Source organism: Ruditapes philippinarum, unplaced genomic scaffold (assembly GCF_026571515.1).
Source record: "Ruditapes philippinarum isolate M1 unplaced genomic scaffold, ASM2657151v2 ctg194_1_1_1_1, whole genome shotgun sequence".
NCBI classification, from domain to species: Eukaryota; Metazoa; Mollusca; class Bivalvia; order Venerida; family Veneridae; genus Ruditapes; species Ruditapes philippinarum.
In genome coordinates, this window is record NW_026853964.1 from 24,085 (window position 1) to 40,962 (window position 16,878).

At 30.2% G+C, this 16,878-nt stretch overlaps 1 protein-coding gene across 1 annotated transcript in view; it reads left to right on the forward strand.

Annotated features, from left to right (window-relative positions):
- The first annotated feature begins 2,527 nt into the window (after nucleotides 1-2,527).
- LOC132738519 (uncharacterized) overlaps nucleotides 2,528-16,878 on the forward strand; it is a 34,063-nt gene continuing 19,712 nt past the window's right edge. The window contains exons 1-2 of the mRNA XM_060726021.1: nucleotides 2,528-2,738; nucleotides 4,758-4,914. Of these exons, the coding sequence (XP_060582004.1) occupies nucleotides 4,759-4,914 (156 nt within the window). The 5' untranslated portion in view covers nucleotides 2,528-2,738; nucleotide 4,758. The remainder of the gene's footprint in view (nucleotides 2,739-4,757; nucleotides 4,915-16,878) is intronic.

The following is a 16,878-nucleotide window of genomic DNA, read 5'->3' on the forward strand; positions in this document are numbered from 1 at the left end:
TGTAAAATAAAATTTTCAATATTAAAATAACAAAAACACACCAAAATGCTACACAATGAAACATATTCAGCATTAAAATCAGTAGCAATTACCACTTATTTACATTTTCGACAACCCATGCATACTTGTTATGAATGTAGTTCAGTGGAATTAGTCTGTGTTTTCATTTATATCTTAAGACAACAGATATGCTAATAAAACATCCGATTTTGCCAAAGTCAAAGGGGATTACTTAAATCTACAGGCTGAAAATACCACTGATTTTGACAGCATTTCAAACTGATGATATGGATCGTAGAGCTGTCATTGAAAACCACAATATCAATATATCAATGATATGTATCATCTGATATAATATCGATATGCACTTTCAAATATTGATACAAGCTAAAATTTTTTTATTTCTGTCTTTATTTTACCTAATAAGAGAAGTCAATTTTTTTCAGTTTTCTTGGTTAATTTGAACTTTAAACTCTGTTTTCAAATGTCAGTGACAAAAATAACAGAAAAAAACAAAACTTTCTGTTAGTTTGTTTTATTTGTAATGTCTAATACAAGCATGCATAACACCATGATCCCAATATAAAACAAATTTAAATGTTTTTCATTGTATCCACTGTCAAAGTCGATATATTGTCAATATTTTTGTCTTGATATATCAATACATAATTTGTCATCAATGACAGCCCTATGATATGGCACATGACACAAAGGGACCCGGCACAGTGTTCGGATAGTGTAAAAAAGTAATTCTAAAAAAAATATATACTAAAACAGTGTTTTTTTTCACCAAAATATTCGGCGAAATTCGGCCCCATTCCCCCCTCAAAATAGTATGTTTTTTTCCCCTCTCAAAGCCAAATTTTCCCCCCATATGGCAGCCAAAATTTGCTGCAATGAATACCATTTTTTTTTTTGCATATAACTGCCAAATAATGTTTTATTTTAAGCCTGTAAGACTTACTGTTTAAGCAAAGTTTGTTTACAAATTGTTCCGGGGTATTTATAAGGGGAGCTACTCACGGCTTCCCAACAAGTTTTAACATGCGAACAACTTTAAATTCTGCTGTCCAATATTTTAGATCCGTATATTAAGAAAAAAGCGACGTATTTTTAAACTTGTTGTTTGCAAGAGTTGCTCCCCTTTTTCTACTCACCGGAAAGAAAACAATGTCAAACAAAGTAAATCTTACAGTCATTGTATACACACCGGTCTCTTAAATATCGGTGTACACAATGATCTTACAGTGTTAAGTGGTGTTACTTGTATTAAAATATGCATTGGATTCGTTTTTGTTTCTCCTCATTTGTGAAGAAATAAAATTCCCCCTCCTATTGCATTTTTCCCCCTCCAAACGGCACCGACCCCCCTTCCCCCAAAAGTGAAAAAAAAACAATGTGAAAATATATACAGTATTATATAATATATAGACTATATATTATATATATACACTATATATTTTTTTCTAGAATTAATTTTTCACACTATCCCAACACTGTGCCTTGATATGACACAGATATAATAACATGGGCTTACAGCTGGCATTTATTTGTGTTATCTTTCTTTTATTTATTTTTTATATTATTATAAATTACCGATTTTCTCCAACAATTGCCTGTAAATATCTTACAAATGCATGTAAAAATAGTACAATTTATTTTATAATTTAAAACTAATTGCAAAATCTAATATTTTAAAAAGAAAAAAAACAACAACATTGAATCAATAGTATAACTATATTGATGTGGCGGCGCGGCCGAGTGGTTAACGCGTCGGACTAGTAATCTACAGCTGATCTAAGGATTGCTGATCGCGTGGGCTCAAACCCTGTCAGGGCCAAGCAGGGTTGTCATTAACATTTTTTGCAGAAGGTTTGTTTTAAACTTGAGGCGGTCATTTCTGTCTTTATCATGCATAACAAAGAGTGTTTTCTTAATTTTGAGGCGGCCCATAATGCATTTGAGACAGGTATTTTGGCCTCCTGCCGCCTCTTAATGACAACCCTGCCAAGCCGTTGTTTCCTTGAGCAAGAAACTTTACATTCATTGCTTAGTACTGGTTGGTTCCAGGAACGGATTCGAGCGTGTTTCAATAAGCTTAGCTATAAGTTATAGCTTCCAACACAATCAAACCAAAATAAATTTGTATAAACTAACTATATTAATCCTTATTAAGTAAAGATTAATGTTTTTTCTGTTTAGTTTTAAAATATAAAGACATCAGTAAATATTGTCAGCTACTGTCTACACGACATCGAATGTCAATACAAAATGGGTCGAAACAATTGTGTACGAATCTACGTCTCTGGCAAGCACGAGTGTAATTTTTACCTCTTTGTGTACGATGCCAACATTCACCTTTAGCACCTTTATTTACTATAATGTTCCGCTCGTAGCATTAGCACTCTTATTAGTATTGCATTATTTTCCTATGCCAAGAAAAATTAAACACATACCTTTAAGGGTGACAAAAAACTCAGCAACCTACAATGTTATGTGAACTACATCACAAAACATGTGAAATACACATAAACTGATGACGTCATATGTTACTACACAAAGCTTTGTGGAAAGTGAAACTTGAAATGTGATTGATAAACGTGTTTTGGAGTAAAATGCTGTATTTTAGCGTATGGCAGAAGCATTTAGATGGAATAGGTTGATAGTTTTCCTCAATGATGATTTATTGTGTTGTCTTTTGTTGTATAAACTCGCTTGTGTATTAATTTTTCATTCAGGTAAGAATAAATTGATACTGTAGCAAATTAGGCGGGCACCTGTTATTTATGTACCAACTCTATTGATTCTTAAAGAATGTACTACAGTTCTATTAATAGAAATGTAAACATACACACAATATTGCAATTGTTAAATAATAGAATCTAGTGTAGAACAATTCCAATAGTTAAGGACCGGAAAAATATTCAATCTGAATTATATTCTTTCAAAAGTATTGGAATTATTATATTCTGTATAAGTGTATTGTAATTAAACATTATTAATTAAATCTCAGTATCTGACATAAAAAGTTAACAAAAGGTGTCTTTCTAAAATATTTTCATCCCTATGCATGTATATAAAAAAAATTGAAACTTTGTCAATAATTTCTGTGAAGTCTGATTAAAAAAAAAGTTATAAAGAAACACTCTTTATTATATTTTTTTTTATATATTTTTTTTTTTTTTTTTAGAAAATCAGACATATACATGTATGTCATACCCCTATATAATTGATTAAATTTTAAGTTCCTGTGATCAGACTAAAAACTGATTTAAATAAATTGTTTTTAAAATTAATATATTTTAATTTAGGTATATTATAGTAAGTCAAAGGTCAAGATCATAATAAAATTTTAAGAAATAAAAGGAGCTTTATTAATTCTATGACCACTATCGTCTATGCCAACCTAAGGTTATGAATTTGCATGTGATGGTATTCATAATATTTGAAACATGACAATATTTTTCATGGTTTTTGTGTCGCCTCTACGGAGTAGTGGCGACATATAGGGATCACTTCTCCGTCGTCTGTCTGTCCGTCTGTCCGTCTGTCCGTCTGTCTGTCTGTCTGTCTGTCCGTCTGTCCGTCCGTCCGTCACAAAACTTGTCCGGACTACTCCTCATAAACTACTGGTGCAATTTCATCCAAACTTTACAGGAATGATCAGTACCAAGTCTAGTTGTGCATATTGTCAGGATTTTCCGGTTCAATGATTTTTGTCAGAGTTATGGCCCTTTAATAATTTTTAATTTTAAAGTTTGTCCGGACCACTTCTCTTATACCACTAATGCAATTTCAATGAAACTTTACAGGATTGATCTGTAGCTCAAGTCCTTGCGCATATTGCACGGGTTTTCCGGTTGAATGATTTTTGGCCGAGTTATGGCCCTTTGATAAAAAGGTTTCTTTTTTTGTGTGTTGCCAGATACACAAAAGCTTGTCCGGACTACTCCTCATAAACTACTGGTGCAATTTCATCCAAACTTTACACGAATGATCAGTACCAAGTCTAGTTGTGCATATTGTCAGCATTTTCCGGTTCAATGATTTTTGTTTGAGTTATGGCCCTTTAAAAATTTTTATTTTTAAAGTTTGTCCAGACTACTTCTCTTATACCACTTATGCAATTTCAATGAAACTTTACAGGATTGATCTGTAGCTCAAGTCCTTGCGCATATTGCACGGGTTTTCCGGTTGAATGATTTTTGGCCGAGTTATGGCCCTTTGATAAAAAGGTGGTTTTTTTTTCTGTGTGTTGCCAGATACACAAAAGCTTGTCCGGACTACTCCTCATAAACTACTGGTGCAATTTTATCCAAACTTTACAGGAATGATCAGTACAAAGTTGTTAGTCTAGTTGTGCACTGTCCGTCTGTCTGTCCGTCTGTCACAAAATTTGTCCCAACATGAAATTGGCCATCATGAGGCGACACATGTGATTACTGATCGCTCTTGTATAATATTTCATATGTAGGTCTACTCTGACCAAGACCCATAAAATTTCTACCTTGACTTTACACCAAATTATTTACCATTATTAATTTCTGAATGGCTCTTTTTCTATCAAGTACTGAGCATTGGTGAACACTGTTTCTACTACACAGTGTTGTTGAGTTGAACTGTACACTTACAAATTTTCCAGACCTTGTATCAACTTGGTCACATGTTATACAAAAATTAACAAAATTTAAAATATACAATGTATATATAATGGATAAATAAATAATTTAATATTTAGATTTATTTTTTTTTATCAGAATGACTACTATGAGGCAGAGAGATAGAATTTTATCGCCACCTAGATTCCGTCGTCAAACAATAGGAATGGTATATAGTCCACCAAATAGCCAGAATGTGCCTAACTCAGCTAGACATTCAACACCAAGGCCTAGGTCTGCACTTGATAGGAAATGGGTGAGTAAAATTTAGTGTGTTAGATCAAATAATCATGGTGCACACTTAATGTTTAACTTGTTATCGAATTTAACTTTTTGTTTTGCTATTGTCATATGTTACCATTGATACAAGTGATAATGATAGTTGAAGAATATTTTAATTATATTCCTAATAATGCCAGAAGGTATATAAACAGTTAAACTTTATAAAGTTAAGAATCATTTTCACTATGCTTTATTACTTTAACAGATTGACATGACTATCATGAATAAGCATTATTTAAACTTTCAGGAGATGAATTTCATGAAATCTTGCTCATTTATTAAAATGATTGTTTGTCTTCCAATTAAGAAATAAAATTATTGCTTCACAATGAGCTTCTTCAGTCATGTTCAAAATAGAATGATCAACAACTTTCACTTGTTATCTAAGTATACATGTATTTACAAAGTTGTAACTGAACAATTTTGTTAACTTTGCAACATAGGGTAAAAGGGGTAAATATTTAAAAAACCACATTTGCCATCTAATAATTGAACATGGCTTCCATTAAGTTCCAAAATTTGGAAATCAGATGCTGAATATTTCTGACAATGGAAGTCAAATTATATCTATAGGTAATCCATATTAAAGAAGGAAAAGCAATAAATATTAGAAGTCACAAGCCAAAATCAGGAGAAAATGATTCCCAAACTTCCACTAATGGATGCCCTGATTGATCAATTTAAAACTGATTATTATGTGCACAGTTTTGAAATAAAGCGCTATCATAGAAATATGCCATTTCGATTAGGTTCAGATATTTTGCTGGATTTTAGACCGGATTAATTGAGATAACATGATAAGACATAATGTAATCTATAAAGATCTGTATGATTATGCTATTGGAAATGGTTCGTATTTCATAGTCAATTATGTGTTATATCAGACAATCCAAAATGTATATTAATAGCATTATCAAATACTAGTGTTTAAAAATTAGTAAATTGTGTACTTTGCATGATTAACTTTTAGGTATTTTTGTATTTGGGTTACTGACAATGTTAATAGCATAATTGTTACGAAGATGATGGCTTTTTGAATGATGACCAGTATTGTAAATATATTGCTGAATTGCTAGAGATAGTTTAAAACTTTAAAGAACTTGATTAAATATTTTCAAAACCTGTTTAGTTTCCACTGTTATAAAAAGCGTGAGATTTTACTGTAGTTCACAATCATCATTACAATTCGAAGGGGACTGTCCAAATTTGAACTGTATATAATTCTGTACCTTTGTCTGAATATTTTACATTCATGGCATTTTTTTAAAACCTTTAGCATTATCATTAACCACTTATCATAAAGCATTTTTTTGGCACAATGTCTGAATAAAATCTTTTTATGCAGTTTTTTTTTGTTGACAGTTTTAAAGTTATAAAGGTCAAGAATTCCGAAATTATTTGTTTATCTCCTGATTATGTTTGTTTAAGGATAAGACTGTACTTTGCCATCTCTGACAGAATATATCATAAAATGAAAGATAAAAGGCCTACGCAAATATTTCCTCCATATACAAAACAAATATTGACATACAGGCTTTGACATATAAATTTTGTTGTCTGAACATAAATGTTTATTAAAGTTAGGCATTTAAAACACTTGCTGTGAAAATCACTCTGGACATATGTTTGGTAGCTTGAATTACACTATAACATGTATGATAATTTGTTCACAATGTTACATTAGTTTGTTGGGTTGAAGTTATTATTGCATTTAACAGTAACTTAGGGACCACTGAGGTTTTTTGACATCATATGGGACTGGAAATAATTTTCTGAGATAAATGTTCCATTTGATTTGGGTCTTGACCAATAACGTGTGTGCAAAATTTCAGATAATATTTTCTCTCTTTGTTTCCCTAAAACAGTTAAAACGTGTAGAAATTGTAAGAAATGACCCAAAAATTTGAAAAATGTTGCAACTCATATCGGGCTACCAAGATTTGCACACAAAATATGAGTTTCAAGGGTTTTTTTGGGGGTATATGTCTTGATATTATCACTTGTATTTGTTTCTGTTTTAATAAAGTGTCCCAGCAGATCTATGAACAAGAAATATATTTTATTTCCGTTTTGTCTGAAGGATTCTCGTTTCTTTAATACTGTATGATAGAAACTGCTCACATATCATTTTGTTAATTTAAGTTGAAATTCAGAGCAGGATAAAGTGGACAATAGTCAACATGCATAAGCTAGATTTTGAGATTTTTTTGTTCTATTTACTGGTCAGAATCTCGCTTCTATGAGGGGAGAGGGGAGAGATTGCTCATTCACAAAATAACACAATTAATATGATCTCAACCCGCGACTAGTACAATAAGTTATACTAAAGTCAGCAGGGCGAGGGTTTTTAAATACCACTTCTCTTTTATGTTTTATAACTTCTGAGATAAATAATCCTATTTTATCATGTGGACTTGGCTTAATATGATATCAGTATTACCTGTATCGCTATAAATTCTTAATCTTAAGCTGTAAAAAGGTAATTACTTCTTACGGGGCTTTAAATATAACAAAGTGTGCATTTCCTTAAATGTCGGTTTATTTTATAGGTATTAGAAAGTCAGGCATTCCTAATATGGGTTTATTATGCATTTAAATAAAAAAGGATAAAAAAAACAAAATACCAATAGTGTTGGAAATATAAGTTGCATGGATTATCCTTACTTTAAATAATCTGATTGATAATTTCAGATGAAAAGTTTTGAGTATCCTAATTTAATAATCTGAAGGATAACTTTAGATGAAAAGTTCTGATTATCTTCAGATCTGTAAGTTTCTTACCTTGAAGCAGCATGCCTCTAGATTTATGCTAATTTTCATGAAAATTTTGAAAATGACTATTAAAAGTTTAAATATTCTGAAGTGAACAAAGAAAGTAGTTTACACATTGCCTGCAACTGTGAGTGACTTTTAAACCATGTATTAATTACCCCCCAAAAAAGCTCAAAATAGCCCTTAATGGGAAAGTAACAGTAGAAATAATTATGGTGATGAATATACTGCAAATCAGTACCACACATTAATATAATATTTAAAAGTTATTACTTGAATCATAATTTTTTTTACTGTTCTTAAAATCTTAATTACAACACTTTGCTCATTAGTTATGATCTTGAAATATTTTGGCTAATCTGGAGGCCTGCAGCTTTAAAGGCAATATTCAAGGTATCTTCTCAATACTAGCTGTACATTACAACAATTATAATAAAAATTCAACTTGCCAGACTTTTTACATGTTTAAATAGACCTTATTTCAGCATATTTTTTGGCAACTTTAAATTATTAAGTAGAACTTTGACCTTTGAATTGACTTATTTATCCTTTCATTAAACCCAAAAAATGAAAATGTTTTTTTAAGTATTCTTATTCGAACATTCAATATTTTTCTAAGTAATTGACCTTTTATTTGATTTCAATTACAGAATTGAGAAACATTTCCCCCCTTAGGGAAGTTATCAAAAGCTTTATTGATAGGTGTGAATTAATATACACATTACTTCAAATATTTGTTTTTCATAATCTGGCAATTTATTGAATGTTGTATAAATCCATACTGCATTAGGTTGAGTTACTTTTAATTGTCACCACATTTTTAATGTGTAATTAATTGTGGATCGAGATTGGATAATTTAATGTGTTTCCTGATTAAGTCTTAAGCTTAAAATTAATTTAGTTTACTTCCTGATAAAAAATCTAAGCTGCTAGCTAATTTCCTTATAAGGTTGATTAAATTTATCAAAAATTACGAAAAATTACCAAAAAAATAATAAATAGAAAGGCCAGAATATGCAAAAATAACGCTTACTGTGTTTGTAACCCAGTATGATTATGGTGCAAAATTATTCACATGTAAATTATTTCTTGAATTGTGAATATTTTGAATTGTTAATATTTTTATACTTTTAAGATTTCTTAACATATATCATAGTTCATTTTTCTCAAGGCTGAAATTAATTACAGGAAATATTTTAGCTCATCTGGTGGCATGCTGCTTTTAAAAGCTTTTAATTTGATCAAAAAATATGTGTTGAACCAGGTACGTTTATTAACATACCTGGTTGAACATGGCTACAGGACAGTCTGACTGGTAATAATTATAAATAATAAATTTCACACGTGACAATTTAGTGCATCAAGCATGTCAAGTAATTGTGTAAAAACAGGGATATTTAAAAACCTTTGATTTTGGAAATTTAATCATTGAATAAATATGAAGGTATGTCAAGATTTGTGTCTATTATTATAATATATTATTGGGGACTTTTACTGCCAATTTTAGTACCGAGCCTTGAAACTTGATAATTTGATTAAACGCCTATTTCTAAGTATAAAACATATCCAATGGCCTTGTACAAGATCCATGATAAAAATTATGCCAGCCTTAAATATTATCCATGTACTTTTTGCATTTTTTTTTCCTGTTGGCAGTTGTAAAAGTATTAATTGTAAATAGTAATTAAAACAAATTATGACCACATGTTGAAAAAGTCTTTTAAACATTTTGTGAACATTTAGTTTGTGTCAAAAATCTAAGAAAAACTATTCTGTCAAGACATTTAAACTCCAAATTGGCATTAGAAATCAGCATTTAAATGAATAACTTATAATGTAAAATTGTTGAACTAAATATATATCTTGTTGACCACTGTATTACAGTATTTCACTTAAAACTTTGCTTATTTGTTCAGAATCACAGTTTTAATTGACCAAGACCCATAACTCTAACTTTAAAAGTAACTGAATTATTCCCCTTTGTAAATAGTTCTAAAATTATAAGACATTCTGTACAGCTACATCTGTATCATTATATTTATCAAGCTCCGAGAGTTACTAAATATAGCAGAACATTATATGTGACATATTCATTTGTTTATCCCAAACCAAAATGCATGCCTGCGACAAGCTTGCCGCAAGCTTGTCACAAGCTTGCCGCAAGCTTACAGCTTTAATACAAGGTTGCTGCATGCTTGCAACAAGCTTGCGCAAGCTTGCGATGACTTTTGAAATATATTGCAAGCTTGTTTAAAATTCATGCAAGCTTGCAAACATTTGATGTAAGCTTGCAATGCCGCAAGCTTGCAATTAGTAGACACTTAGAAAATTTTTGTACAAATCTACACTTAGAAATTTCTTGTTAAAGTAATGGAAACACTTAGAAAATTTTTGTCAAAAGTGTACACATTAAAAAAAAAATTCCAAAAATGATAGTATCAGTGATAATTAACTAGTTTAAACTAGATTACCACGCTAAAGTTTATTATTAGTTATTAGTTATTTTATATATTCAGCTCAGTATTGTAAATTTACGAAGAAAATATAAAATCATCATTTATTTTAATGCAAGTTACTGTAAATGATTTGAAATTTGACACTTTATACATTTCATGTAGTTGGAAAAGGGTATCTCAGAAAAAATGTCTGTGCAAAAGAAGTAAATGAATTGATTGTTAAATACATATTATTATTTCAATAAATCTACATGAAGTTATGTACAATGAAATAATATCCATTTAATTACAGGCTTTAAGTTTAACTATAAATTAATTAAAGTCTATGATTCAATCATTCAGACACTATAATAATCAAGATGGGATTGCATTGCTTGCCATTTTTACATTCTAAGAATTCATGTTTTTGGATAACAATAAATAAATAAATAAACAAAACAAAAACAGTGCATGAAATAATCTCATATATATTCTATATTAAATTAATCAATATATATTGCTTTAATTCAGGAAAATAAATACTACATCCACTGAGATTTTACACTACACACATCAGAGCCTTGATAAAATTCATTGACCATCTGTGCATGACTAATTTACTCCCTGGTCATTCCGAAAGATCAGGCTGTTCCATGTGATTATTTTGGGGAGAGATAACATAATAAATTTCTTATGCAGAATGTGTCTAGAAGGACATTGCAATCTTTTTGTACAAAAATTTGTAATGATTTTTAAAAACTATATATCTATTAAATATTTGATATTATCTTTTACGCTCAAAGAATGAAAGTTAAAATGATGAGTAGATTAACCCTGCTTTACATAATGATAGACCTGTCCAGTTTTACAGTAACTGTTGTAAAATTTGAATTCTAAGATATCTGGGTCAGCAAATTACAGAGGATGTACTTGATATTTTAGCAGTTTTGGAGATATTGTTTTGTTTAAGATTTTAAAGTGTTTAAGTATTGGTATGATAACAATCAGAATCACCTGGGACAAGGAGATATACAACAGAATCAGGTATTTATAAACCTTAAGTTACATTAATGCAGAAACAGGTTATATATCAAATTATTAACATTTGTAACAAGAGATCAAGGTTGTTTTTATATTTTCAACTTCATGCATTTGTTTTTCTGATAATTCTTTTTAATCTATACATGTATAATCTGTAAAATATAAATTATTCAATGATTTCTTTTTAATGATTGTTTATATTGTTTAAATGGCATGTTAGTAGATCTTTTTCATTTCCTGCAAATTAAACAAATTAAATCAATTTGATTAAATAGGACTAAATGGTACAATCAGTAGTTTTGTACAGCTGAACAGGGTCAATCATAATCATTTGTTATTTTACATGTATGTGTTGTGTTTTCAATGGAACAATCTAAAATTACATTATACATAAATAATTTACAGGCTGGGACATAAGTGCTGACTGTGAGAAATAGCGGAAGTGTTTAAAAGTGATGTGCAGTATTAATCCTGAAAAGGTATATTATTAAATCTCAATACTTTTCTATTCCACATCTTTTCTTGAAAAAATACATACTGGGTAATAAATATTGTCACAAATTTACTTAATTCTCATACAGAGAAATTCTTAAACATTTGTGCACATTGAAATAAGATATACTGCATTGCTTTAGTATTTTTTGAAAATGCATAAGCATAGTTAATATTTAATAGTTAATACTGTTGAAACATTAGATTTGATGTTATTAAAAGATATGTAATATAACTGCATTTATGCAATAAAACATAGTTCATTACTGCATCTGTATTTAATTAATTATGAATTTTATCTTTAAAGGTCAGCACAACCATAAGAAGTTCTAGGAAACACTGGCAGAGGACTAAAAATGGACACCGATAAAAGAAATAGTAATTTAAATAATCAGAAACATTTAAAACAAATTTAAGATTGAATAGTTTGTCACTGACAGACTAAGAGCAAAATAATTGCTTAAAACAAAGTGTTGGATTCTAAGAAAACAAGAACCTACCAAAACCTGCAGCTAGAAAAAAACTGTTTGTGTTATAGTGAATGTAGGCTGTTCTATTCTGTATTTGGACTAAAGGATATGTATTAAATTTTGTGAAAGAAATATGTGATCATGTTAAACTCATAAAAATTCTACCCCAAACATTCCTGTGCTGAATTCCATCCCAGAATTTTACATTTTAAGAACATTCAGGGATGCTGGAATTAGGCTGGATTTTTTCAATGTCATTCCATCAAGGCTGGACTATTTACCATGGTAATTGGAAGAAAACATTAGTACATGAAAAATTTAACATCAGCTTCTTTTTACAGTTTATGATTAAATAAGTTTATCATGGTAATTAATGCCTTTTTTTTTTGCATGTTATATAGGATTCAGAGACTGTTATACGTAGCAGCTCCCTTTCCAAATAGGGTTTACAGTTTTTGCAAGCCTGCGATTAAGCTTGCGCAAGCTTATACATTAAGCATGTAGTTATACATGCACAAGCTTGCGACTTAGCCTGTGCAGGCTTGCGGATAAACCTGCGCAAGCTTGCAAATAAGCTTGCGCAAGCTTACGATTAAGCTTGCGCAAGCTTGCGATTAAGCTTGCGCAAGCTTGCGATTAAGCTTGCGCAAGCTTAAATATTAACTAGTTTGCAGTCAGATTTTTTTTAAATAACTGATCGCAAGCTTGCCGCAAGGTTCCAATTACTAGCCAGTAGCAAGCTTGCAACATAAGCTTGCAGCAAGCTTGTGACAAGCTTGCAATGTTAGCTTGCGATTTTGGTTTGGGATATTTACATTATTTTGATTTGTATTCTGTTTATAAATACATTTATACTTATAAATGAAATACTGAGAAACATTGATGAAATGATATGCGTAATTTCATTTTCCATATTTTCACTATGTAAATTTATTTCTCACTGCAGTGAAACATTATTGTTTTCCATATTTTCACTGGTGTTGACTATAAAATTTGCCAAATCTGAATTCAGCCAAAACACAAAATTACAGCAGAAGTATAAAGTTAAAAAAAGAGAGAAAGTACATAATAAACTGAAAATTCATAATATGTTTGAGTATTTATATTACAATAGAGGTTATTCTTTAAGCTTTTTTCAATATTTATCTTCTGCTGCGCTGGCCCCTAAAAACGTTTCAAAAAATTTCTTGGTCATGAAATTAAAAAAATGCCCCAATTTTTTCTCATTAAGATATATATTGAAACAAGAAAATCAACTTCAAGGTGTGGCTTTAATAGTACAATAACTGAATGACCGAGTGAAAAATAAAGAAATCAATGTTTTATATAAGAGTTGCGAGGATTTGAAAGTGACGAATATTCATTAATACAACATATGTGAGACAACAGTTAGTTGATGTCAAGCTGTTACTTCTGTATAATATTGATCACTGCCTGAATACATACTGTATAAGTGGTTTATTTTGCGACATGGAAATATTTGGGATTATTTTGCAGATTGAAATTATTCGCAAATATTTGATCCCGTAAAAATTATTTATTTTTAGGCAAACTTTCTTCTATCAATTATGGATGAATATAATAACGGCATTTTCTCAAACATGTTCCTGTGTAATTAAAGTATTTAATTGAAGAAATCATATTTTTCGCAAGTATTTTCGCACCTAAAAAGTCCACCTTTTGACATAATTCACAAAATTTTTGTGACACATAAATATACACTTATACGGTATATCCTAAATTCCCTATATTAAGCTGTGAGTCTACAGTCATAATACACTACCTGATCTTATAAATGTGTAAAAATATTACTGTATATTTGGATATTTGAGGATAAATTCGATGGCTTATTTAGACATGTATTCTAGCAAACATAAGAAATATTGGGTAAATATGATGATTTTAGAAAATTACGATAATAAAGTTTATTAATGTGAGGATAACTTTTTCATATTACTATATTATTTAATTGATATACATTATCATGCGGGATTACTAGTTAAAGTCAGTCCATTAACTTGTAAAAAAATTGGTAATAAAGTTAGGTGGTTTAAGTTATTCATAATGGAAAGACTGTCACTGAGGATGGACTTAGGACCACATTTTGAGATTTTACCAAAAAAAGTGTTAAAATCATAATATAATCAGATAACATATCAGAAACAACAAAAACATATAATTATGTTATTTTGAATAGTAAATTTGTATTTGTTGCCACAATATAGCACTTATATGTATGTTTTTATGCATCATAATGTTACATCAAAGGATAGCCATGAATGAGCTAATATTTCTAATGAATTGTATTGCTAAATTGATAAATTTAATTCCAAGTTTCATATATCACATGAGACAACAGGGCTAAGTGTTGATACAATGTTAATTTTGCCATCAAAATGGAGTGATACACTTGTTATCCATCAAAATAGCACACCCATGTAATTTTCCTTATTTAAATAAATTACATATCTTCTGTAACAATGACAGTATTACATAAAGATATTTTTTGGTCAAAACCAAATGAAATGCTTTTCTTTTACCGTTCAACTGCTGGAACCAAATTTTGGTAACTTTAATATTAGGCTTGAGCCTTTTACACCATGCTGTTATCGATAATGCCATTGGCCTGAGCCTGCATTTCCATGCAATCTTACTTAGAATTGTCCCAGACTGAGGCTAGACTGCTCCACTATATTCATCTTAATTCCCCAAAATTTGGTACTATGAGCAATTCCAAATTTAGAAACTGGACAAGTCCATTGCAGGGTATGGGTTAAGAATATCAGCATTATGAATATAATGCCTATTTTTAGCATGTCTGTGTATGATAGATGATGAAGTCCAGTGTCAGTATTCTAGGATTCGAAAAAACTGGGATTTTTATCGAAAAGTGAGAATTTATTGCAATTGTTTATCTTTTTCCTTCTTCATTTGTGTCACAAAATCCCCCCCCCCCCGCCTCTGATGAAATAGGGGGGAATTCTCAAATATAGTGAATTACATGTACTCCCCCATGATCCCCCCTCCTAGAAAAGATATCGGAAGTCCTATTATAGTAAACATGAGAAATACTGTCTAGTTATGATACTGTATAAATGTTTTTTTCTTTATGATCCAACTATAAAACAATACGTTGGTACTTAGAATTTGAAAATAACATAACTTTTATTGCATCATACATAGAATACAAAATATACATTAGAAAATGTAATAAATGGTTTATTAAAAACAATGTGTAAACAATGTACCTACATGTGTAGTGAATATAAAACGAAATGTAGCAATAATGATTCGTATGTCTATAATTCTTTAAGGTAATCAAAAGTACTCAATTTTACAATTTTATAATCGAACAATCATTGATTTGTAATGTAATATGTTTCTATTTTTAGGCTAAAAATTTTTTTATTGAGTTTGGCCATCGATCTATCTGTCAACTTATTCTATTCCAGTTTTTAATGGTCTCTTATTTATTAATAGTCAGTCAGAAAGATTTTTGGTAGGCCTGGTGAGGCTGTAGATAAAAAATAATGTTAGGGTTTCGGTTCATAGCAGCATTAAAATATTGTAATTCCTCAGTCGATCAATAAATTGTCTTAGAATTCACAGTTTGGTACACATATTCCTTGAAGTAACTTTTAAAGGGGTCAAGGTCACTTGGTTTGTTTTTAAATAACTGCTAAGATGTTCAGTAAAAATACTGAATTAATCTTCTACTATTGTTGTACTATTTTAATTACAATGTTGCTCCATAATCATTATAGACAGGGTTCGGACACTTTGGACTAACTAAATGTTACAGTTATTCCACTAGACACCGCAAAAATTTTCAGTGGTAAGACTATAGTGACATCAGGAATTTACTATAACTAAACAATCACTGTAAGCTCAGTCTCTCTGGTACGAAGGTTTTGGCCACATAAGACCGTGAATGCAGGTACTGACTAGAGCCAAACAGTTGGTTAAGTACACCCTGCCATGGTCTTTTAGCAACTAGGATATGGGTAAAGAAGTATAGCCTGGAAACATTAGGGTACCAGTTAAGTCTCAGTCTAGACTGCATCAAACCTCTTTTTTTGTCTTTTTTGTTGATCAGGAAAGCTGTTTTGGTCATATCATTTTTATGTACACATACTAAAGTTATTTAGTTAAAGTTATGTAAATTAGATTTTGCTTTGAGCATACATAGTTTTTACTCAATATGATAATGGTAGGTTTACGGAATGTCAGTGGTTAATATATACCGCATGGGGTACCCGTGCTTGTGCCTGAAATAAGGCATGGATGGACACCTCTCAGGTCTTCCTGGACCACCAGTAAACCTGAAATGTTGCCACTTATAATGAGTCACCTTTACACTGTTTATGTGACTTAAAATCCATTAATTTAATTAAAACAAAATTAATAAGCAAATATTTCAATTGTTCTAAAATTTTAAAGTAATAAAAATCAAAACAGTGAACATTTACTTAATTTCATGAATGAATAAATGTAATTGCCTCAGTCTATGAGATTTACCAATAATAACTGTATATATATTAATAAGAGAAAGAACAAGGTTAATAACTTTCATAATAAGCTCTAGGTTACTGACTTTTGATGGAAACTTGCAGATAGCAAAGTAATTGAAGTTATAATGATGGTTAAATATGATAAAGAAGACCACAGTTGAAAAATGATTAATGAGAGCTAGAGTAAATGATGATGAGATTATATATATATATACAT